General features: G+C 43.5%; 1 protein-coding gene across 6 annotated transcripts in view; it reads left to right on the forward strand.

The window, feature by feature from the left end:
- The window catches only part of DIP2C (disco interacting protein 2 homolog C), a 516,114-nt gene that overhangs the window by 336,349 nt on the left and 153,911 nt on the right, over positions 1 to 25,854 (forward strand). For all 6 annotated transcript variants that reach the window (XM_006111894.3, XM_006111897.3, XM_006111900.3 and 3 more), the window contains 3 exons: positions 9,340 to 9,471; positions 11,341 to 11,460; positions 12,355 to 12,552. In XM_006111894.3, the coding sequence (XP_006111956.1) occupies positions 9,340 to 9,471; positions 11,341 to 11,460; positions 12,355 to 12,552 (450 nt within the window). The remainder of the gene's footprint in view (positions 1 to 9,339; positions 9,472 to 11,340; positions 11,461 to 12,354; positions 12,553 to 25,854) is intronic.

The following is a 25,854-nucleotide window of genomic DNA, read 5'->3' on the forward strand; positions in this document are numbered from 1 at the left end:
GAGAGGATTTTTAGTTCAACATAAACTGGAATGAAGATTATAGTGACTGATAGTTGAATTTTTAAAAGGTACAGGTTAAGCTGGTGGAACTCACCAATTGTCTAATGCATGATCTTTGGAAATTAATATTGCATTTATTTCTATTGCTATCTTGATCTTAAAGCTTTTCATCTATCTACACTGTGGTCAGAGTAGGAAAAATACTTCTTGGAGCTTAGAAAGTTGATGCCAACTGTTGGGTGATATTAGGCACTTCATAAAAAAATGCTTCTCTGTAGTGAACTTAGTAATACCTCCCAACTCCCATAGTGAATTCTAAATACTGTGATCTATAGGTGCATATTGTGAAACCAAAAATGCACTGAAAAACTCTTGGCATTAGTTCATTTTTCTAAAAAAATATAGACACTTAAGCTGTCAAGAACAAAGTGGACTCTAAGATGAACAGCTTTAGAGGATAGAGATGGGAAACAGCCAATCAATGACACCATAGCTTTTTACAGAGCATGATGTATGCACCAATGAGTTCTTTGATGGTTGCTAAGTCTGCAAGTGTGACAGTCTGGCTTGCAGGTAGGGTACAGTCATGCACTAGCAATGCTTTGAATACGAGCAGCAGATGCTTTCCTCGGACATTTCAAAGCTTGATCCAGTCCACTTCACAATGCCTTGTTCCATTCAAAACAGCAATTGGCAACGTAGGCCGGTGAGTGGGCTGCATGAGCGGCCCTCTCTCATTTCAATGGGCTGCAAGACTTTCATAACCAAGACAAATAGTCTAATAGCACCTTAAAGTCTAACAAAGCATGTAGATGGTATCATGAGCTTTCGTGGGCACCACCCACTTCTTCAGATAACAGGAGGGTTGGAAGTTCCAACACTCCTGTCATCTGAAGAAGTGGGTGGTCCCCACGAAAGCTCATGATACCATCTGCATACTAGACTATTTTTTAAGTTTTTCCTGTTACAGACTAACTCGGCTACCCCCCTGAAGCTTTTATAACCAAGACAGTCTCCCGGGGTAGGGCCATTTTGTTAGCTGCACTGGCAAATCTAGAATTTGCGAGGTGTGCTTACTGAACGATAGCAAAGCTTTGATTGGATGAAAAGAGAGCACACAGCTTTTACAGTCAATTTTTGTGCAATCAGCATGCACCTTACTTCATGTGTCCTTGCGTTATGTGTGTGTCACTTTAGTAGTACTGATACAAAAAATTATATGGTCAGAAACCAGGGAATCTGGCAACCTGGTGCCTGAGCAATGGTAAGCAAAATGACTTGAGGGCTGCACATTGAACCCTGAGAGGCTGCATGTGGTCCTTGGCTGCAGGTTGCCCACCACTGACCTACAAACTGACCTTGCCTACCAGAGCTGCATTCTGCTCTCCTTTCCCAATCATCTACAGAGATCCCAAAATTTGCACAGTGTGTCTCTCTTTCTAGATCTTTTGTGAGCTTCAGAGTTCAGTGCCCTCTTTGTAATCCTGTAATCTGGCATTCACTTGACATGTCCAAGACACCCAATTAGTCAGTTTTAAACATGGCAAATGAAGAATGCAAATCTGCTCCAGATTCTTCTCTATCAGTTAATCTATTCAGAGTGCTTGGATTCTCTTCATTCTTGTAGACTCTGTTATTAAAGTGCAATAATTATTAAATCATACAAGTGTGTATTCAGCACTAAACATTTTCCCATCCCTATCAGTCACAAACAATTGTGGTTCAACAACCAGAGGTAGTGTAGTAAAAGAAAACACGTGTAGCAATACAGGAAATGGTAGAACAGCATAGAAAGTTTTGTAACATTTTATTAAACAGTAAGTACACTATGAATGTCTATGATATGAAAGATTGAACTTCATAAGCTTCAGTTGTGCTTAATGAATTGCATGTTGTGACTCTTTCAAACAACTGTTGTGTTGTACATGTGGGCTGATTTTAAAAGATGCGTGGTGGTAAATATTTTGGGAAAGGTTAACTGAAAATAGACTTTCATGAAAGTGAATATATCACATACCCAAGAAGTCTGTAACTACAATACTCTAAGGAAACAGGGTGTTGAATCCAAGAGAGACATGTTTATACTGCTGAAAACTTACTGCAAAGTAAATCAAAAGGGGGAATTCCCATCTGTGACGGCGCGTTGGGGGTTCCCCGTCCCCTGCACCCCGAAATGGCACAAACAGACTGCACCAGCCAGTGGAATTGAGGGTGGTTTATTGCTCCTCCAGCACAGCGCAGCACAGATGTAATCTGGTTACAGGAACTGGGGCTAAGAGGCCTCAGTGCCCCCCCCCTTGAGATAGGGGAGTCCCAGCCCCCTCCCCAGCTCCTTATTCCCTCCCTTCCAGCCAGGAACTAACTAACCCTCTTCCAGCCCTGCCCCCCAGCCAGGGCAGCATTCCACCTTCCTTTGTTCCTCTCCATGGGGGGTGTCTGGCCACTGGTTCAACAATTTTGGCATTACCTCTGCCTAGTGAGGCTTTCCCTGCTGGGTCTTGCTCCAGACAGCAGGGGTCACCACATCCCAGCAAGTACCCCCACTACGTCACACCATCTTCCAACACTTATTTATTAAATGAAATGTTAGCTACAGAGGCTGCTCTCTTTCTGAGGCCAATTGTGGGACTGGGGCAGTATGCCACAATCCATCCTTAAATGAATTTCTAAGGTGTTGTCATTCCTTCTTCACTTAGCAAAATGATGTAGAACATACCATTCCAGTGGTAGAAAATGTCTGTGGTCTTAACTGGAAGCAGCTCTTCAGTCTGTGATCTTATAATGCCAGGTGTGGGTGGGTGGGTGGGTGGGTGTATGTGAGAGTGTGAGAGAGAGAGAGAGAGAGAGAAAATGATGCAAATATGCACGTTGTCTGGATGAAACTCTTTGAGGTCTTACACTTCTTCCTGTTCCTAGTGCTTTAATCAATAGATGTATCAGGATCAAACAATGCTTCTTATTATATAATGTGAAAACTGAGCAGATTTTACACAGAATGTATCAGCAGTATAACCAAGATACTCTTATCAGAATAAAAACTATGTTTCGATGATTATGGCATCTACCTGCCTTCCTGAAAAGGGATTTAGTGAAAATTCTTTCTACAGAATCGTGGTCTCTCCAGTCCAGATGCTCAGAAAAGCAGAATATCGATGCCCACAAAAATCAGGCTTTGTAATTCTAGTCAGCAACAAGCATAATTAGAGAGAACCTTTATAACTATCTCTGTAACAGACCAAGGAGAAGTTTGGAAAGCTAGACCACAATGTTCCTCTGGTAGCTGAGAAGGCTAGTTGTTCATTGCCAGCCTGGACTGCAGCGTGGGAGTCAGGGATGCAGACAGGCCCCTTTGATTAGGCCAGTCAACAACAGCCCTCTTTTATCAAGGATGTTAGAGACATAAAGTTTAAAGCCAGAAGGGTCCACTTGTATCATCTAGTTTGACCCCTTCTATATTGAAGGCCACCAATACCACCCAGCACCAGCACACTAAACCCAGCATTGGAAATGAGACCCACAGCACACTAGACTAGTATGTGCCACAGGCCGAGCAATGGATGGATGGAGGTGTATCAAAGCTCAGGGTTCCTGGAATGGCAGGGAAATTATTACATTCATGTCTCTGTTCTGCTGACTGTTTAATTTTACAAAGCTAAACAGTGTCAATGCCACACTGTGTACAGATGTGGTCTCCTCACCTCAAAAAAGATATTTTGGCCTTGGAAAGGGTTCAGAAAAGGGCAACTAAAATGATTAGGGGTTTGGAATGGGTCCCATATGAGGAGAGGTTAAAGCGACTGGGACTTTTCAGTTTAGAAAAGAGGAGACTGAAGGGGGATATGATAGAGGTCTATAAAATCATGAGTGGTGTGGAGAGGGCTGATAAAGAAAAGTTATGTATTAGTTCCCTAAATAGAAGAACTAGAGGACACCAAATGAAATTAATGGGGAGCAGGTTTAAAACTAATGAAAGAAAATTCTTCTTCACACAGTGTGTAGTCAACCTGTGGAACTCCTTGCCAGAGGAGGCTGTGAAGGCTAGGACTATAATAGAGTTTAAAGAGAAGCTGGATAATTTCATTGAGGTTAGGTCCATAAAAGGCTATTAGCCAGGGGATAAAATGGTGTCCTTGGCCTCTGTTTGTCAGAGGCTGGAGAGGGATGGCAGGAGACAAATCGCTTGATTATTGTCTTCGGTCCACCCTCTCTGGGGCACCTAGTGCTGGCCACTGTCGGTAGACAGGATACTGGGCTAGATGGACCTTTGGTCTGACCCAGTACGGCCGTTCTTATGTTCACAGGAAGTTGTGCCCCTGCCTATCAGGATATTTTTGTTAATTAACATAGCTCCTAAGGGGTCTCAGTCATTGATCAGAACCCTGTTTTGCTAGGCGATGTGCAGCACCAGAACAAAAAGACTGCTCCTACCCTAGTGTAAGACAAGAGACAACCAATGGATCAGATAGATAGGGCAGTACAAGGAAACAGTGAGATATTATTGATCAGCATGATTGGCTGTGGTCTCTACACACCAACAGCTTAACTGTGATCAATTTTTAGGTGCCCAAGACACTTTACTAGCAGAACCATACACATGTAGATACTTGAGGCAGCTACAAGGTTAGATGGCAGCTGAGTGGGAATTTTGAGGTTTTATGTTTTTAACTTGGGAGCCTCCAGTGTCATTTAGGCATCTAAATCTCTTTGTAGATCTAGCCCTCATTGTTTATGAAGATAAACAGAAGATAGTGGTGACGAGACTGAGGGGAGACAAGAACACCAGTGAAAATGGGATAGATTCAGAACTATAATAGAGATATAACAAGTTAAAAATTACTTAGACAAGTTAGATGTCTTTAAGTCACCAGGGCCTGATGAAATGCATCCTAGAATACTCAAGGAGCTGACTGAGGAGAAATGTGAGCCATTAGCTCACTATATTTGAAAAGTCATGAAAGAATGGGAGCGATTCCAGAAGAATGGAGAAGGGCCAATATAGTGCCCATCTTTAAAAAGGGAAATAGGGACAACTAAGGAAATTGTAGACCACTCAGCTTAACTTCTGTGCCAGGAAAGCTAATGGGGCAAATAATTAAGGAATCCATTTGCAAACATCTAGAAGATAATAAGGTGATAAGTAGTAGCATGGATTTGTAAAGAACAAATAATGTCAAACCGTCCTCATAGCTTTCTTTGACAGGATAACAAGCCTTGTGGATAAGGGTGAAGTGGGTAGCGGTGGCATATCAGGCTTTAGTAAAGCATTTGATACAGTCTAGCATGACCTTCTCATTAACAAACCAGGGAAATGCATCCTAGATGGAGCCATTTATAAGATGAGTGCATAACTGATTGAAAAACCATTCCCATAGTGTAGTTTTTAACTGTTCATAGTCATGCTGGAAGGATTTAACAAGTGGGGTTTGGCAGGGATCAGTTTGGCATTACAGTTCTGTTCAATATCTTCAACAACAATTTAAATAATGGTATGGAAAGTACTCAGAAAGTTTGAGGATGATACCAAGCTTGGAGGGGATGCAAGGACTTTGGAGGATAGGGTTATATTTCAAAATAATCTGGACAAACTAGAGAAAATATTTTAGGTAAATAGGATGAAATTCAATAAAGAGAAATTCAAAGTTCTTCACATAGGAAGAAATAGTCAGCTGCAGACACACAAAAAGGCAAACGACTGCCTAGGAATGAGTACTGAGAAAGGAATCCTGGTGTCATAGCGGACCACAAGCTAAATATGTGTGTCAGTGTTACACTGCTGCAAAAAAAAAAAATCATTCTGGGATGTATTGGCAGGAGTGTTGTAAGCAGGACACATGGAATATTTTTTCCTCTCTACTCTGTGCTGATGAGGCTTCAACTGGAGTATTGTGTCCAGTTCTGAGCATGAAAGATGTGGATAAATTAGAGAAGGCCCAGAGAAGAGCAACAAGAAATAGTAAAGGTCCAGAATACATGACCAGTGAGAGAAGATTGAAAGAACTGAGATTGTTTAGTCTGGAAAAGGACAGACGGAGAAGGGATATGATAACAGCTTTCAGTTACCTAAAATGTTGTTACAAGGAGGAGGGAGAAAAATTATTTTTTAACCTCTTGTGATGGAACAAGAAGCAACGGGCATAAATTGCTCAAGGGAGGTTTAGATTGGACACTTGGAAAAACTTCCTAACTGTCAGGGCAGTTAAGGAACGGCATACATTACATAGGCAAGTAGTGGAATCTCCATCATTGGAGATTTTTAAGAGCAGGTTAGATAAACATCTATGAGAGGTGGTCTATATGGTGTTTGGTCCTGCCGTGAGTGTAAGGGACTGGACTTGATGACCTCTTGAGGTTCCTTTCATTTCTGTGATTCTGTGGTTCTAAATGTGATAAGAGGTTGCCCTTGGCTTGTTACTTCCATTACTTTCAAGCGCTAGGATTGGCTACCCACAGAGTAACAGAAGATGATGGAAGCAGCTGAACTAAACATTATTTTCTTAATCATGATATCCTTTCTATTTATATAGCAACTCTCTCTTCTAAATTAAAGGCAGAAGATAAAACTTCTGTTCTTTTAATTTTTTAGTTGATAGAAAAATCAGTCAGGACTATTAAAAGCTGCCCTATAACAAGCAATGCCAAACATTGCACCATAATATAAGTAATGGATTAGATGATTAAAACTAATTTATGTTGATACAGCAGTGAAAACTCTCTTATGCAGTGCAAGCTCTCATGCATTCAGATGATCAGATGTGGAACACATTCAGATGACTATTTCAATCAAGTTACAGCAATAGACTGAATCAGAATCATGTCAGTAACTGGATTCGAGTTATCCCATCTTGTCTTGAAACAGGTTGAGCTATGCTCATCCTTTCGGTGGCTCTTTGAAATTATGTCATGTCTACTGTTAAGGATATATAAGTCATGTATTGGTCTCAAAGAAGAAGCATTCACAACAGAGGTATATTTACAACAGAAATTAGTTATTTGCATTGGTAGCACATGCTTCCCACTTTCTGAAATGCATGAATATTAAAATGTGCTCACCTTCTTGAGACTCCTGGGCACAGGACTTTCATGGCATTTTGGAAGGTGGGAACTGCTCCTTCACAGAGAGGAATCTCGATGCTGGTTACCACTAGCAGCAGGTGGCGCTCAATCCCTGCTCCCAGCCCACCATCCAGAGAGAAGTGGAAGAGGCAGACTTGTTGAAAGCCTCTGGATAAGATGAAAGTAAAAAGCAAGGGTGATGTCATAGTAGGGGATTTACTGTAGACCACCTAATCAGGAAGAAGAGGCAGATGAGACTCTTTTTTTTAGAACAACAAACAATATAATTCAAAACACAGGACTTGGTGGTGAGGGGCCTTCAACTACATAGATAGCATCTGGGAAAATAATACAAGAGAGCATATATTATCTAACAAATTCTTGGAATGCTTTGGAGATGGATTTTTGTAACCTACAGCAGAGAAAATGACTAGAATCAGGTTTTGGTTCTGTCAGACACTAGGGAACTATCAGAGAATTTGAAAGTGGAAAGTAGCTTAGCTGAAAGTGATCATGAAATTATAAGAGTTCACGGTAAGAGGGAAAACAGCAGAATAAAGACAATGGATTTCAAGAAGGCAGACTTCAGTAACCTCAGAGAATTGAAAGGTAAGGTCCCACGAGAAGCCAGTCTATGGGATAAATGAGTTCAGGGAAGTTGGCAGATTTGTAAAAAGACATTATAAGAGCACAAGATCAAACTATACCAATGCATAGGAAAGGCAGGAAGTATGGTAAGAGTCTACTCTGGCTTAACCAAGGAAAACTTGGCATAGAAGGAAATGAATCAATTAAATGCATTTCTGTCTGATAAAGCTACTTCCTTACTAAAACTGTATAAGGGAACTTCATGAATACTCAATTTATAGATCTGTGTAAAGTTTGCATCTCTCAAATATCTTTATTTTTAGAAACTGTATAGAAAATTCCTCAGCAGTATTAAATGTCTCCAAAGTGTGCTTAAAAAGACCAATTGCTTCAGGGTAGTTATCAGAAGATGAATTAAAGGATCCTTCAGAGAATATCCTATTTTATACTAATTCATGTTTAAAAATATATAATGTACTACACAAATAATGGATTTACTTTTAGCATAGATTATTATGAGTAGTAGTTACTGCTGATGTTTAGGAGCCAAATAGCAGAATTAGAGAAGCAAATCTTTCCATTGCACAAACCTCGAAAGGGAAATCCTATAACAAGTAAGCTGTATGTGAGACAAATTAAGTATAAACATAAAATCTTCAATCATATAGGAATCTGGTGAGATCCTATGATATACTTTGTTTCTCTAAAGAGCCTGATCCTATCCTTATTGAATGGAATGTATTCCTTGTGCCTTCATTGGCAGCAGTCCAGGATCCTGACTTATTTGTCTGAAAGGCTTTAGATAGTTATCATTAAACAGAAAACGTATTAAATGTTAATTGTATTTGTTTCCAGGAAGCTTAATATTGCTAAAAAACTGGAAAAATTCATGACATAAAATCTGTAAATACAGTACAAATGTGCGGACAATCCAGAGTCAGACTGTATTTTCAGATGTTTTAATCTGTGGATACATGCTGAGGAAGATTAGTGCGATGGAATAGTTTAGTGACATCATGACTCACATCATCAAGTTCTGTTTGCCTTCTTGGATGGCAAGTCTGTGTTATGTAAAGAACTGAAAATAGTTCTGTTTAAAAATAGTCAAGTAATAATAAGAAAAGTGTCCATGCAGACTGTAAAGAAACATGAAAATTATATTTTATTTCTTTCCTCTAGATACACTTTCCAATGGTATCACATCTTCAAAAATCTTGATCTAACAGAAACTGTTTGATCAAAATCTTGAATTTTAAGTATTGTATATCTAGTTGATTTGCATTGGCAATTGCAAGTGCTGGAACTTAACATGTTGTAGCTTTCTATTTTGAAATCTTGCTACAATAATCTATCAGAAGTGTATGTGTCTGAGTCTAACTAGATTTGGCCACAGAAAATTAAACTAATTTAAAATTAAAGTTGGGGGTTCGGATGGGGAGTGGAGTAAAAAAACCCTTTGATTATAATATTCTGTATTATGTGGCTCTCATGGATTTTCTATCAGTGAAAATTTCATATATTGAAACTATGTTGGATAAAATTATGCTTTACACCTTCCAAATAGATTAATGTTAACAACTTTTCAGGTCTTGTGTAAGAAGAACATGAGTAGAATCTCTCCTCTTCTCCCCCATTCCCTTCTTTCCCCACTTCAAATCTAGAGGAACATGGTTAAACCTTCTAACTTATTTTTCACAGAAAATCATTCTGCCCCTCCAGATGTTACTACTTACACCTCAGAACACTCAATACAAGTAGAAAGACCACAAGGATCAACAGCAAGGGTGGCACCAAAATATGGCAATGCTGAACTTATGGAAACTGGTGATGGTATGTCACAAAGCAATTGTTTTCTTTAACATTGTAACTTACCCCTTTTATGTGGTTTACTGTACACATCTGCTTTTTATTTCCTTTGGCCACATTTCACTGAAGAGCACGTACAAGCTTTCTTTGCGTCCTAAAATAAACCAGCATATGTGAAGCCAATATTCAGTATAAATAAATTGTTTCTTAATCAGTGGGGCAGATTCCCTATAGAAAAAAATTATATTTGCTAAAGTTCAGTAAAATAAAACAGTGATTCTCTCTAGATCTAATTTCATAATGATGTGTAACGAAAGCTAAACACTAGGTACTGTATGAAGCTCTTCTGTTTTCAAATGACAGAGTATCTGATGTACAACAGGGCTGCATCTTAAGATGACTTGTGCAAAGTTTTTTCTGAATTTTTTTTTTGAAAAACAGTTATTTGTAAAACCTTCCTTATTTATTGCTCCTCTTTTCTAAAACAGATTAAATGAAATTGCAACAACATATGCTTGGCCTTAAAAGTCCTATCTTAGATATACTTCAGCTATAGAAACAACTACTGCTTTAATGTAGCTTGGGAGAAAAAGCAGGAAGGTGATTCTTCTTCAATGCTATTAGAGGCTATATCTCAGGAGCAGGTGTCATGTATGTTACAGAGATAATGTGCACTATCAAGCATAAGTAAGGAGGAAAATAACAAGCGCCGAAGGCCCCAATCAGGATCGTGTTTGGCTAGATGCTGTGTAAACACACATGTTAACTTCTGGAGATTGCTATTGCAAGATCCTTACCTACTTGCCAATGGGATGCGCTCTAGGGCTATTCCAGGATTACACTGACAGTTAGGATATGTCTAGACCTGCATCCCTCTGCCGACAGAGAGATGCAATTAGGCAGGTTGACATTGCAAATGAAGCGGGGATTTAAATATCTCGCGCTTAATTGGCATAAAAATGGCCGCCGTTTTTGCCGACTCAGCACTTTGTCGGCAAAAAGAGGCAGTCTAGAGGGGGATCTGTCGAGAAAGAAAGCCTTTTTCGACAGATCCTGTAAACCTCCTTGCAGGAGGCATAAGGGATCTGTTGAAAAAGGCTTTCTTTCTCGACAGATCCCCCTCTAGACTGCCTCTTTTTGCCGACAAAGTGCTGAGTCGGCAAAAATGGCGGCCATTTTTATGCCAATTAAGCACGGGATATTTAAATCCCCGCTTCATTTGCAATGACAACCTGCCTAATCTGCATCCCTCTGCCGACAGAGGGATGCAGTCTAGATATACCCTTACAGTGAAGTAACATGATAGTGTGAACAGACACAGGATGGGGCTCAGGACAGAAGTCTGCTGTTATGTAAAAGGCAGCCCAAAATGAATGACGAGATACAAACCTATGACCAGCTTTCCTTGCTGACTGCACCTGTAGTTTCAGCTGCAGTGTTTTGAAAACTCTTTAGTCATGTAGCTTTGGTGTGATGCCAGTGGCTGAGAGAGAAGCCTGTGCTTGGATTACTGACTCTTCACTAGCCATCACCAAAGCCACCTCAAATTCAGCGTTTTGAAATACATTATTGTCAGGGAATGTTTTTTCACTGTGCTCCTCTCCCCCCACAGCTCCCATGATGTTTCCCCCTTAACTTTAACTAACTCACTTTCTGAAACTGCTGTGTTGTTTGTTCTGGGTATATTTGGTTTTTGAACCAAACTTCACGTTAATTTTGAAACCATTATCTAAGTGTCTTAATGTTGAATACATTCTGCTGAGTCACTGTATGGCATGAAAATGTAGTTGTGGTGGCGTTACAGTTCTGGCCTTTTTCTCACCTCCCAACTGACATTTGTTGGCACGCAGCTTTAGCAGTCTACTGATATCTCCATTGATCCCTATTCTGCAGGAGTACCAGTGAGCAGCAGAGTGTCAGCAAAGATTCAACAGCTGGTCAATACCTTAAAACGACCCAAACGACCACCATTACGAGAGTTCTTTGTAGATGACTTTGAGGAATTGTTAGAAGGTAAAATGACTGTTTTTCAAAAGGTTTTGGAACCTAATTAACACTTGATAAAATGTGTTTTTATTTGTCATGTACTACTACTTTTTAGTAGGCATGTCTTAGGTTGACTGACTGCTTCTGAGAGAGCATTGGACTTGGGTGGACTGAATAAAATCCGAGTTCCACCTTGTTTTCCCAACTTGTGGTGAACTTCTGCTTAGAATGAAATATGAAAGAGAGTGGAGAAAAAAAATCTGTTCTGAAAGTATTTGCTGTGTGCTACATCTGTTCCTGTCACACATCTGGGTCAGTCTGAAAAGACCCAGTGTATGAAGGAGATGAAGTAGGAGTGAAGGAGGATGTACATGTTACATATTTGTTAATAAAATAATTGAAAATAATATCTGGAAAAGTGGTAGAGACAATAATTAAGTGAATAATAATTATGCAGTTGTTTTTTAAAAACAAGCTTGCAGACCATGATGTGTTGCAATAATATGGCGAGTCAATTATTTTAACACAAGCACATAGCAAAGCACTATAAAACTATATAACTTAAACCAATGTACTATTGTTGAGTTATTACATTACCATTTACCTGTAGTTCTGCCTAACTAATACATTTTTGGAAATTTTTAATTTTCAATCTCTTTTAAAAGGAAAAATTTACCTTGATGTGACTGTTTATTGCTTCATCTCAGTTGCGGGAAATGTAAGAGTTAACTTGCTATACTTCTCCACATCTTATTTATTTGACATAATACTTATTTAAGAACATATTCAGTGTTCTCCACGTGTACTAACATTTTATTTTCAGTCATTTTTATAAAGGTAACTTGCTCTCTTGGTAATGTGGGCATAAACAAGGCTTAAAATTCATATAGTAACAGTTGGTTTTGTTGTTTTCATAATAAGTTCAACAGCCGGATCCAAACCAGCCAAAGCCAGAGGGAGCTCAGATGCTGGCTATGCGTGGGGAACAATTGGGTGTAGTTACAAATTGGCCACCTTCTTTGGAAGCAGCATTGCAGCGATGGGGGACCATTTCGCCAAAAGCTCCTTGCCTAACCACTATGGACACTAATGGAAAACCACTTTACATTCTCACTTACGGTAAGCATTCTTTTTCTAAGCTTCTTTATGCTACATTTTTAAGAGAGAGATTTTCACAATAGTTATGCTCCATATTAGACTATGGCAAAACATTTCTACTAGTCATGTTCTTATTTATTTAATAAATTTTGCTTGGTTAAGAAATGGGATTATGAATTAGTGGCAAAAATACATCACCTAATACACTAGGGGAAAGGAGGGAGGCAGAGGTTTTTGCCAGCAATATCTCTGGTATTATACAATAAAATAACTTTTTAAATGGTCATGCATATTAAAATAGACTTTGTTCAAGGTATAAATCTAGAGTAACTCCTCAATCCTCTGGTGCATTGGCTTCGACATCAAATATCCAGCTAAGTAGCTTGAAGTAGATTCCCAGAATCTTGTTTTCTGTTTATTAGGTTAGTTATGCCTATCTGTTACAAAAGATAAGTGCCTGAAAAGATAGGTTTACAAAACAGTGTCTCTCTTAAATTACTCCAATCTAAATCAGTTTCACATATACGGAATAGGAAGTGCCTGTCTAGGAAGGAATACTGCAGAAAGGGATCTAGGGATCATGGTGGACCACAAGCTAAATATGAGTCAACTGTCTAACACTGTTGCAAAAAAACAAACATGATTCTGGGATGCATTAACAGGACTGTTGTGAGAGAGGCATGAGAAGTCATTCTTCTGCTCTACTCTGTGCTGAGTAGCCTCAATTGGAGTATTATGTCCAGTTCTGGGCACCACATTTCAAGAAATAAGTGGAGAAATTGGAGAGGGTCCAGAGAAGAGCAACAAAAATAATTAAAGGTCTAGAGCAGGACTATTCAACACGCAGCCCATGGGCCACATGCGGCCCATGGCCCATTTGTTTGTGGCCCTCGGGGCAGTTTGGGTTTACACGGCGCTCAACACACGGCCATGGGTGGGATCCTTTCAACATGGCCTCCACTGGGAACATGCTCCATAACAGCAAGGCGACTCCCAAGTGGGGTGAGCATTGAAAGACACAAGCACACAAGCTGGCTGGAACAGACAGGTACCCGTTGTCAGTGTTTCTAGTCCCCAGGGAGAAGATGCCGGGAGTACTGTGTGAAAGAAGCTATTTGCATATATTTGCTTATATATTTGCATGTATATGCAACTACACTTAAGTTACAGCCCTTAGTATGTGCTGTGAATATCATTGTGGCCCCCAAGGCTTCCATATTTGAGTAGCCCTGGTCTAGAGGGAAGACTGAAATAATTGGGTTTGTTTAGTTTAGAAAAGAGAAGACAGAGAGGGAACATGATAGCAGTTTTCAAGTTCCTAAAAGGATGTTACTAGGAGGAGGGAGAAAAATGATTCTCCTTGACATGTGATGATAGGACAAGAAACAATGGCTTAAATTGCAGCAAGGAAGGTTTAGATTGGACATTAGGAAACACTGCCTAATGCACAGGGTGGTTAAAGACAGGAATAAATTGCCCAGGAAGTTGTGGAATCTCTATAATTGGATATAAGACCAGGTTAGATAAGCCTCGATCAGGGATGATCTAGATCAGTGGTCCCCAACCTTTCGAGGTTGTCGGGCGCCAGGGGGCGTGGCCGTTCGCCTGCCGGGCGCCAGGGGGCAGGGACACTTGCGCCCCAGGGGCAGCCCCCCCCATAACCGCATGCCTGGGGGCCGCCCCCCCCCATAGCTGCATGCCCGGGGCTGGCGCTGCCCCCCGCCAGCACCGCGCGCCCGGGGCCGGTGCTCCCCTCGCCCAGCGCCACGCGCCCGGGGCCAGGCCAGCCCCGAGCACCTGGCGGGCGCATGGAAATGCCCCCGTGGGCGCCATGGCACCCGCGGGCACCGTGTTGGGGACCACGGATCTAGATGGTGCTTGGTCCTGCCATGAGGGCAAGGTCCCTTCCAGTTCTGGTATTCTATGGTTCTGTGAAATAAGGGATGTTTGCTGGGTGTTGGAAGAGATGTCTCTCTTCAAACATTACCAAAGAAAATTGATTGTTGGCATTCTTCATTTGGCTGGAATAAACTAGTTTTACCTTTCCTGGTCTTCAGCGCCCTAATCTAGCAGGGGCTTAGAATACCACTGAGAAAATACTTTTCACACATTGTATTTGGAGAGTGCTATGTTGCTTCATTGATCCTTCCGTTTTATTAAGGAATGGCGTTGACTTGCTGCAAAGCAGATCCACTCCTAGACTGAAAACAGTATGTCTGCAAGAATGGAGAGGAGGGCTGGTAAAGCATGAATACTAAAGCTTTCAAATCTTACCTGCCCTGTAGAGTGATCCCAAAGTGTACACTTGAGCACCTAATCCTGTATAGTTTGAGTTTCCACTGTCCTCCTTGAGAAGATGATATAAAATCTCATTATCTTCTTAAGTCGTAACTGATATTCAGTCTGAATTTTATTTTTGCCTGGCTTTTACCAGTATTCTTGTATATCCCTTTCGATCTTCCTAAATTCATGAGTTAACTTGCTGGTAGTTAATCTTCAAATATGGGCAAGCTTTAGTTCTTCTTCGAGTAGTGTCCCCGTGGGTGCTCCACTCTAGGTGAAGGGTCGCCCTGAGCCGCAGATCGGAGCTTTTCAAAGCAGTTTTCCCCCTATTGAGCCACGCATGCCCAGAGGGCGTCTCGAGCCCTTCCCGCCCTCTGCAGCGCGCGGCTCAACTCCCTCCCTTTCAGTTCCTCTTTAACCGCCCTCGTCAGCGGACGGAGCGAGCAGGAGCTCCCTCACAGTCTCTCAGACTGTATTTTCTTCCATTAGTTAGGTTACATAGTTTTTCCCCTGTTACTCCAAATTAGTTTCCCTAGTGTTTTTTTCTCTTGGAAAAGTAAAAACAAAATAGTTTATTAGCACAGCAAAACTGACGACAAAATCCCCCCTCGGGGACTTGAACTCTCTTCAGACCGGAGCCCCGGGTGAACCGGGGCTCTATCTCTCCTGGCTTCTCAGTCAAAAAAAAAAAAAAAAAGGAAAAGTCATATAACCACACAAAAGACAAGAAACGAAATACAACACTTTAAAGAAGCGGGGAGCTAAATATGTCTGCCTCCTCAGGCTTCAAAAAATGCGAACAGTGCCGCGAGCCGATGCCGGCTTCTGACGGCCACACAAAATGCATCCGCTGTTTGGGGGAAGCCCACTCACCCCACAGCTGCAAGCACTGTGCCTCCCTCACGGCGAGAGCTAGGAAAGACAGAGAGCTCCGCCTAAGAATGATTTTATTTGATAAGGCTCTTCAGCCTTTAGAACAAGGGGGACCGCAAGCTGAAAACCCCCTGCCACTGAAACCCGCGGCACAAAGAACTTCACCTTCTCGTTCTCTCCCGCCTTCTTCCTCCCCCAAGACTCAGGGAGAGGGACAAAGAAATATGAGGACCCCTGCTAATAAAGCAGAAGGGAAATCCTCACGGTTGCCGTCAATGCCGGTGCGCGCTGCCTCGGAGCCATCCCGAGAACGCGCTGACAAACCCGGGCGGAAAGAAAAGCCGGCGCCGCTTCAAACCGCGGCGCCGCTACAAGCCCCGGCACCGCGAAAAACCCCGGTGCCGCTTAAAGGGACGGCACCGCTGAAACAACCCGCACCGCAACAAACCAAGCCTAACACTCAGCAGGCGCAGCCTGCGATCGCAAGCCAGAGCTCTACACCGGCACCGGCAGCAGATAAGGAGAGGCTTCTGCAGGAGTCTGCTACAGAGCTCTCTCAGCTGCCATCTGACACTCACAGCAGGCAGCAACACCCCTGCCCCCCTCCCATTGACTGCTCACCAGGGACATCCTTTGCAAGGCATTCCCCTGCCAGATCGATGTCCCCAGTGTCCTTTCATGGCGCTCCCTTTCTAGAGGATGACCGCCATACGACACATTCCTCACGACAGACGTCGCCAAGGGGGTCTCGTTCCTATTATCAGGGGGCTGGACTGCAACAAAACCCATGGCACCCCTACTGGTCTTACCCACCCCCACCTTATCCACCCCAATGGGGGCCCTGGGACCAATGGGACCCGTATAGACGCCGGTCCTCAGTCCACTCCACACCATCTCGGAGAGGTCTGCCTCATCCACAGCCCCTACCCCCTGCATCACACACAGAGCAGGAGGAGGAGGAGGAACGCTTTTCGGATAATGAATCCGATATTCAATCTATAAACATCACTCACCCAGATGACCTGAGTACCCAACAGGACGATGCAGTGATACCATCAGATACTGTAGCGATTGATGACCTCAAACAGTTCCAGGAGCTATTTAAGCGGGTAGCATCAAGTCAGCATGTTTCCCTACAAGAAGTTCAAAAGAAACAACACCACTTATTAAAGAACCTGCATCCTACGCTACATAGTAAGATTGCCCTGCCGATTGATGAAGCAATCATGGAAACATCTGAGGATCTGTGGAAGACACCAGCATCCATCCAACCGACTAACAAAAAGATTGATAGGAAATATTTCGTTCCTCCGAAAGACAATGACTTCCTCTTTACGCATCCACAAGCAAACTCTTTAGTGGTTGAATCTGCACAGCAAAGAGCGAAGACACCGCAATACAAGAATGGCAGTACCGACAAAGAACATAGAAAACTCGACTTCTTTGGAAAGAAAATATATTCCTCTTCTACCCTACAACTAAGAATATCAAATTATTCTGCCCTCTTAGCGAATCACGACTTTGATAATTATTCGAAGCTGGGAGAACTGATACCACATCTCCCTGAATCCAAAAGAGCCATCTTGAAAGCAATAGTCCACGAAGGCCATACCATCGCTCGCACTGCCCTCCAAACGGCAATGGATGTTGCTGACACAGCAGCTAGAACTACAGCGACTGCAATAGTCATGCGCAGAACTTCCTGGCTACAATCGTCTGGAGTTCCCCGCGAACTTCAGCCAAAAGTAGAAGACTTGCCATTTGATAAGCAAAAATTATTTGCAGCTTCTACAGACGAAATGCTACATAACAGTAAGAACTCAAAGACCACACTTCGCACACTGGGCATGTACACACCGCCCTTCAAACGCAGGCGATACACCCCATATAACACTTACAATCGTTACAGATATGGGCAATACAACCGGCCACAAAGACCCTATGAGGACACTAGACCAAGGCAACGACCTCAGAGAAGACGACCTAATCAAGGTCGCCCACCAACTACCCAGTCCTCCAAACAGCAAATTTGAAGTCGTGGTCGAGGGTCTGCACTACCTCCCTCACGATCTAGCAATAACACAACATGGCTGCCTATTTACCCACCGTTTGCGGCCGTTCCTTCCACAATGGGAATCCATAACATCGGACCGCTGGGTTCTAGAAATAATTCGAGTAGGATACACTATCCCATTTACCACTACCCCACCTACCCTTCCCCCTACCCCGTCCCTTTTCAGGGACCCCTCTCACGACACTCTACTAAAACAAGAGATCGACCGCCTCCTTTCTATTGGAGCCATAGAAAAAGTACCAGTAGAGTTCCACGGGAAAGGGTTTTACTCGAACTACTTCTTGATCGAGAAAAAAACGGGGGGCTGGAGGCCAATATTAGACCTCCGCAAACTGAACAGGTTTCTCAAGAAACAACGTTTCAAAATGGTCACACTTACAACAATCATTCCTGCGCTAGATCAAGGGGACTGGTTCGCAGCCCTCGACCTACAAGATGCGTATTTCCATATAACTATTCATCCCGCCCACAGACGCTATCTACGCTTTACTCTCGGCCAGGATCATTTCCAATACAATGTCCTCCCCTTCGGCCTCTCGTCAGCTCCGAGGGTATTTTCAAAGGTACTAGCAGCCGTCGCTGCGTACCTCAGACGCCAGAATGTCATCATATTTCCCTACCTAGACGACTGCCTTTTGAAGGGCTCAACACAGGACGAAACTGCCTCCATGATAAGTACGACCACATCACTCCTCAATCGTCTAGGCCTTCTACTCAACGAAAGCAAATCAACACTGCACCCAGTTCAAAATATAGAGTTCATTGGGGCGCGCCTGGACTCAATTACAGCCCGAGCATACCTACCTCGGCAACGTTTCATAACTATACAAGAAATTATAAGTGTAATGCTTACAACTCCTACCACTACAGCTCTTACTTGCCTCCAACTAATGGGCCACATGGCTTCCACCACCTATGTCGTCCACCATGCTCGTCTGCATTTCCGATGCTTCCAACTCTGGATAGCAAGTGTATACATACCATCACGACACTCCCTCAACAAGACGGTGACTATTCCACCAAACGTCCTTGCTTCCTTACGGTGGTGGACGATACCGAACAACCTCCTCACAGGTGTTCCATTCCAACAGAGCGAACCCACTGTACAGATTACTACAGATGCTTCCCTCCTTGGCTGGGGAGCACATATGAACGACCAAGGCGTTCAGGGAAGGTGGTCCCCATCCGAGGCTCGACTACACATCAACCTCCTCGAACTGCGAGCAGTAAGGAATGCCTGCGCACACTTCGCCCCCGACATTGCCAATCAGACGGTCCGCATTCTAACGGACAACATCTGCACAATGTTCTATATAAACAGGCAAGGCGGAGCCCGCTCCCGCTCCCTCTGTGCAGAGGCTATCCGCCTGTGGAACTCATGCATCCGCAATCAGATCACCCTGGTAGCATCCTACCTCCCCGGGGTGAACAACACCAGAGCAGATTCACTCAGCCGCAACTTCACCTCAGATCACGAGTGGGAGTTACACACGGAGGTCGCAAACTCAATCTTCAACCATTGGGGATGGCCATCCATAGACCTTTTTGCATCTACCCAGAACGCCAAATGCCCCCAATTCTGCTCACGCGCAGGACTTGGCAAACATTCCCTAGGGGATGCCTTTCTAATCAAATGGACAGCCCCCCTTCACTATGCCTTCCCCCCCATACCATTAATCCCGAAAACCTTACGCAAGATCTGCACAGACGGAGCCCTAGTCATCCTGATAGCCCCGTCGTGGGCCCGCCAAACTTGGTACCCGTACCTCCACAGGCTAGCAGTTCACCCTCCTTACCCGCTACCTTACCGGGCAGACCTAATATCTCAGAGCAATGGAACGATACTGCATCCACAGCTCCACACCCTACACCTCCAGGCTTGGCTACTCTCTGGTTCTCGGAGATAGAAAATCACTGTTCCCAACAAGTGAAAGATATCCTCCTCCACAGTAGGAGACAGTCCACTCGAAAAACTTACCTACAGAAATGGACTCGATTTTCCCTCTGGTGCCAGCGAACCAAGGTAGAACCCCGTGATGCACCATTACATATGATTTTGGACTACATTCTAGACCTTAAAATATCAGGACTTTCAATTTCTTCTTTAAGAGTACATCTTTCTGCAATAACAGCGTTCCATACTTTCATTGATGGATTCTCCATATTTGCCCATCCTATCACTAAAAGATTCCTTAAAGGGCTTCACAACGTATACCCACCCCATAAGGCACCACCCCCCTTATGGGACCTAAATCTTGTTCTCCACCAACTTACTGGACCTCCTTTTGAGCCTCTGGCTACAGTACCACTCCCATTTCTCTTTATGAAAGTCTGTTTCTTATTGGCTATCACGTCTGTTAGACGGGTGAGTGAAATTGGGGCATTAATGGCAGTACCCCCCTACACAGTTTTTGCGAAGGATAGGGTCATACTTAGACCTCATCCAACATTCCTGCCAAAGGTCTGTACAGAATTCCATGTAAATGAACCGATCGTACTACCTACCTTTTTTCCGAAACCGCATGCATCACAGAAGGACGCCACTCTGCATACCCTGGACATTCGGAGGGCTCTCGCCTTCTTCCTGGAAAGAACAAAACCATTTCGTAAATCCGAAAGACTTTTTATATCAATCGCTGAGCGTTCTAAGGGAACACCCCTGTCATCACAACGAATCTCAAAATGGATCTCCACATGCATAGTCAAGTGTCATACCTTGGGCAATAAACCACTACAGTGCCCCCCAAGAGCGCATTCCACTCGAGCCACGGCCGCTTCTACAGCCTTTTTGAACAATGTCCCCTTAAGGGATATTTACCGAGCAGCAACGTGGTCTTCAGATCACACGTTTGCCAGACATTATGCAATCCTACCGCAACTTACACAGGACTCAGCAGTAGCTACAGCGGTGCTCTCTACCACCGCTAAACATTGACTCCGGCTCCCTCCAGCCATATACTGAACACTGCTTTGTAGTCACCTAGAGTGGAGCACCCACGGGGACACTACTCGAAGAAGAAAAGGGAGTTACTCACCTCGTGCAGTAACGAGTGTTCTTCGAGATGTGTGTCCCCGTGGGTGCTCCACGACCCTCCCTTCCTCCCCTCTGCACGGAGTCTAAATTACTCGGGCGGAGATGAGGAACTGAAAGGGAGGGAGTTGAGCCGCGCGCTGCAGAGGGCGGGAAGGGCTCGAGACGCCCTCTGGGCATGCGTGGCTCAATAGGGGGAAAACTGCTTTGAAAAGCTCCGATCTGCGGCTCAGGGCGACCCTTCACCTAGAGTGGAGCACCCACGGGGACACACATCTCGAAGAACACTCGTTACTGCACGAGGTGAGTAACTCCCTTTTCTTTCACATATTACACTTCTCCCACCTTGTCTTTGTTGGCATTAGGCCAAACTACCCATATAATTTAATCTTTCCTTAAGGGTCATTCCTTTTAACCTCTTACCAGTTGGGGTGAAGGGCAGGGAGGATCTGTGATTCTCTCCTCATTGTCAATACCTTTCTGGCAATGAAGGTTCCAGCATCCAATTCAGTGGCAGTAATCACCTACCACCTTTTTAAAAAAAATCACAGTATTTTCCAATTTATCCTCAAGGAATTCTGCAGCACTGTGCATGCACAGAATTCATGCCCCTCACTGCTGATTTATTTGCTTCCCCTCAGAAAAGTTGCTTCTGATGGGGAAGCAAATGGATGCCACAAAAGTGGTCATGTGCCTCTCCCCAGCAGTGTATTTTCAGGCACCTGGGCAGCCATTGAAGAGGTAAATTACAGTGAGGGAAGGGAGTTGGGGATTGAGGATACACCTACCCAGCTGGGCTATGAGCAGGGGAGGACAGGACTTTTCTTCTCATGCAAAGAGCAGCCAGAGCTACAGTTGGGTCAGACCCACCCCCAGAATCCTTCCCCTGCTTGCAGGAATCTCTGCACTTCCCCTCCCGCCCAACCCTCCTGCTCCCCTGTCCACCAAGTCCTCCTGCACCCTAGTCCCCACAGAGTTCCACAAGCTTTCCCCCTGCACCTGAAGCACCCCAATGAGCCTGCCACACTTCCCATCCCACTGATCCCCAGCCAGCTCATCTGGATCCCCACCTCAACAAGACCCAGTAGCCCAGCACCCAGACCTCCTTGCTGAGCCGCACACACCTAGATTCCCTTCATTAAACCTCAACCATCTTCACCTGGAAATCCCTCCCCCCCCGCCTCCCGAGAATGTCATTTCCCCTACACCCAGAACTCCCCAGCAAGCCCCTGTGCCTCCACATCCCCCCTGCACCCAGGACCCACATTGAACTGCCCATACCCAGAATGCACCACACTGAACCCTCGCTCCCCACATGTGAATCCTCCCTCGTTAAGCCCCTGCACATTTGGATCCTGCCAGGCTGAGCATGTATGCATATACTTAGTATGCCTGGCATGGAGGGGCATGCCTCCCCCATCACCCTCGCTTTCACCACCTTTGTCTAAGTGATGCTTCTTTCATACGTTGTCTGAAATTGCTTTTATCTTCCCCCTCAAACCATTTATTACACAGCCTCTCTTATAATACATAATCTACTACATCTCTTAGATCTTCTCTTACCATTACCTTTCAAGTTTCTCTCTTCCACTTAATGTTCATCATTATCTTCCCCTAGAAGTAATGTCTTTACTAGCTTGATTTCTTCCAGATTGATTTATACATGTACGCACCTTACTTCTAAGAAATTATGCAAATTATATTAGCTTTCAATGTTCTTCACACCTTTATGTTTAATGTATTGGTTGCTCTTTTTCCCCCTATTGTTAAAGTCTTCATCCCTATTTATTATTCTTTACTTTAGAAGTACCTTATACCTTTGGGATATTAGTTAGGAAAAGAACCTCTTAGTTGGTTTCTTACTATACAGTCCCTGTATAGGCGTAAGAAAAATCACAGAATTGGTATAAATGGAAAATACGTGGAATCTAAGTGAATGATAAGATTTCTAAGGTTCTAGGTAACTTTGCCATTTCATTGAAAATTTTAATGTGTGTTTTTGGGACAAAAAGGACAATTCCCTGGTCATGCAAGGTTTCCTCAAACAGCCAAAACAGCTATTTTATGTATGGTGTTGTTGAAATGAATATTGGTATGCTTAATATCAGTGCTTTCATCTAAAGTAGAAGAAAAATTAACATGTATAAAAACCATACAATATATACACTGCAGTTAATTCATTTTACAATATAGTCATCTTTCCAAGAATAATTTATTGGAATAGGTATAGACAAAAATGGAAAAAAAAAATAAGTTTGGGGTCAACAAGTGTTCTAGGCTTTTTGTCTGTATCTTAAGAGGGGTTTGTTGGGTATTTTTAAGTATAACATAACCAGTACAAAATAATTTATGGATGGAGCTGAACACAATATATATTTAGTCTGCCTAACAATTTCATTATAAAAGCATTTTGCAACCCAGTTTTTGAAAAGCTCTGAGTTCATTGTTTGTTTGCTGTAGGCCTCTGAAATTTGTTAGGGGGGATGGGAAGAGAGAATATCTACTCTTCCGGATAGAAAAGTGCTTTTCTTTGTCTTTTTTAGGTTTTGCTCTGAGAAACTTTTCAAAATTATCTGATCCTTTTTGTCACTTGCAGTACTCAGGAAAATTATAGCAACTTGCTGAAATAACGGAATCCATGAATATTTTAAGTCTGGGCCCATACTGCTGCCAATGCAGAAACAGCATATACTGTACTGGAAACACCTGAGAGGTGCCAGAACAACCGTAGTGGGGAGGTGATGGGAAGGAGTCAGTCCAAGGTGCCCCAATCAGCACCTGGTACCAACAACTCTTGCCCTTCCTCAGAGGGGTCATGGCCAGGTGCTCTCCATTCTCCAGGCCCAAAAACTAGTATATTATAGCCTCTGTATTCCAGTGTCCCTAATTCAGGAACATCCATAGTACAAAACCTGGCAGATGGAAGCAGCTCTGCTTGGTACCATTCCCCATCCCTCTCAGCTGGGGAAACAGCAGTGCACTGACATGCTCTTTTCTCCTGTGGCTCCCATATCATCAGGGGACGGTGCCGGGGATTGTCAGGGGATGTAGTGCATCATGTACATGCCTTTTCCTCATCCCCCTCACTTTTTTCCTGGCCTGGAAATTCCAGCAGACCCTGTTTCCCAGGGTTGTTGGATTAAAGAGATTCCAGCATATCAGCAGTCAATTTCCTTCAATAGGGATTACTACCATCTTCTGCTGCCAGCTAATGTATCTGGCTCACAGGTGGGCAAACTCAGGCCTGGGGGCCAAATCTAGCCCATCAAGCATTTCTCTCCAAACTGCCCGGCTGATTAGTAGAATGTATATACTTACAGCCAGCAGCCTGTGTTGAGCTGCTCCTCCTGCCATCTTGCTCCATCCTGCAGCCTAGCTGCTCCCAGGAATCTCCTGCTGGCTATGCAGAGGGGAGAGGAGAGTACAGAAGTCAGGGTGTTGCCTGCCCCAGTACCCCATCTCTGTAGAGCAGGGGTCGGGGGAGAGGAAGACACATAGCAGAGCTGTTCCAATCTGAAGCATGGATGGTAAGTAACTCAGAAGAGTGCCTGTCTTAAGAGGCAGTGCACTGTTTTGAAGATTTCAGTGCTTGTGCCCTCTCTCTCTCTCTCACTCACACATTCTCTCTCTCTCTCTCTCTCTCTCTCTCTCTCTCTCTTCACCTCCCATACCCTATCTTTGGAGAGGGGGGAGACAACAGAGCAGGACAACTTTTCCTTTTTTAAAGAGACAGCGCTCAGCTTCTCTCAGAAACCCAGCAGCAGCCAGCATACACACTTTCTATGTCACTGTTACACACGCATCCAGTCTGTGCCACACACAGTCACTGTGCTGTGCATGCTCCCAGTCTGTGCCATACGCACTCAATCTGTGTCACAAAGTCTGTCTCTCACACACAGAGGCTACGTCTACACTGCAGGCTTCTTGCGCAATAACCTTTTTGCAGAACAGATCTTCCACACAAAAAGTCTTGCGCAAGAGAACGTCCGCACTGCATGGATGCTCTTGTGCAAGAAAGCTCTGATTGCTATTAAAAGAATGGCCATCAGAGCATTTTTGCTTTTTCCGATAGGATGGTTTTGCGCAAGAAACCCCTGTTTGCTGTCCACACACACCTTTTTGCACAAGAACTCTTGTGCAGAAAGGCTTATTCCTTGTACAAAGAGGCATAACTCTTGCACAAAAAGCCCTCTCTTCTTATGATGTACTGTAAATTTTCTTGCACAAAAACGTGTTTGTAGTGCGGACGCGCCGCAAGTTTTTGTATAAAAACTGCAGTGAAGACATAGCCCGAGTGTGTCTTTTTCCCACTCACACATTCTCTTTCTCTCTCTCTTTCTCTAGCCTCCCAGCCTCACCCCTTTCACCCGAGGCACCACCTCTTCTGCAGGGCCCAGAGCCCATGACCACGTACCAAAATTCATGAAGTGGCCCCCCCTATGAAAATTATTGTCCACCCCAATCTAATTCAAGCAGCAGAAACCTGTACTATGGTGGTGAAGTTTCAGGACTTACACCGTTATAATCTGAGTATTGTTACAGTTTGTATGTAGCAAACTTTTGGTTTTATCTTTTTTTCTCTCAAAAAAACCCCTAGGAAATTATATCCACAAAAACATTAAAAGAATGTTATTTAGGTTGCAAAGTCAGGCACTGAAAGATAAAATAGTTCCAGATTGAACACTTGCAACCATTCATTCTGCCCTCTTGTGAGCATGCACTATCATATTGTCTTAAATTACCTGATCATATGCTGTGTTTTGCACAAGAATTGGTACACAGGATGGATATACAACCGGTCTGTTTGTGGAGAACTAACAGAAGCACAGGCATTTCTTGGCATATTAAGAAAATGGTTACTCAAGTCATGAAACTAGCTCAGATTTAACGAGTACTTAATTTCTAGTTAATTTGCAAAAAATGTTACATCGTGATACTGAAAAAATGTCTGGCAAAATTATTTTCAGTTAACTTTGGCAGTCTCAGAATTGCTGTATATGAAGATTGGTAAGCAACCACTGGCTTGCTTTTGCTGAGTTAGTGTTGTGTGGTTATGAGAAGC

Source organism: Pelodiscus sinensis, chromosome 2 (genome assembly GCF_049634645.1).
Source record: "Pelodiscus sinensis isolate JC-2024 chromosome 2, ASM4963464v1, whole genome shotgun sequence".
In the NCBI taxonomy this organism is placed as follows: domain Eukaryota; kingdom Metazoa; phylum Chordata; order Testudines; family Trionychidae; genus Pelodiscus; species Pelodiscus sinensis.